The following is a 245-nucleotide window of genomic DNA, read 5'->3' on the forward strand; positions in this document are numbered from 1 at the left end:
CTGGCGCCGCTCTGCCCGGCGGGGAGCATGACCCAGGCGGAGAAAGGCGAGGCGGAGAACGGGAAGGACAAGGAGCGCGACCGGGAGCGCGAGCAGCGCGGCGTCAAGCGGCCCATCGTCCCCGCCGCCGTGCCCGAGTCCCTGCAGGAGGTGAGGCCGGGGAGCGGTGAGGGGCAGGGCGGCGGCGGCTCCTCAGGGCGGCGCTGCCTTCCTGCTGGCCGAGCGGCCGCGGGGCCGGGGCGGCG

At 78.4% G+C, this 245-nt stretch overlaps 1 protein-coding gene across 1 annotated transcript in view; it reads left to right on the forward strand.

Moving 5' to 3' along the window:
- Window positions 1-6: 6 nt before the first annotated feature.
- ACTR8 (ARP8 actin-related protein 8 homolog (yeast)) overlaps window positions 7-245 on the forward strand; it is a 9,687-nt gene continuing 9,448 nt past the window's right edge. The window contains exon 1 of the mRNA XM_010572659.1: window positions 7-150. Coding sequence (XP_010570961.1) covers window positions 28-150 — 123 coding nt within the window. The 5' untranslated portion in view covers window positions 7-27. The remainder of the gene's footprint in view (window positions 151-245) is intronic.

The sequence above is a fragment of the Haliaeetus leucocephalus genome, unplaced genomic scaffold (assembly GCF_000737465.1).
Source record: "Haliaeetus leucocephalus isolate CR32 unplaced genomic scaffold, Haliaeetus_leucocephalus-4.0 Scaffold2, whole genome shotgun sequence".
Taxonomy (NCBI): domain Eukaryota; kingdom Metazoa; phylum Chordata; class Aves; order Accipitriformes; family Accipitridae; genus Haliaeetus; species Haliaeetus leucocephalus.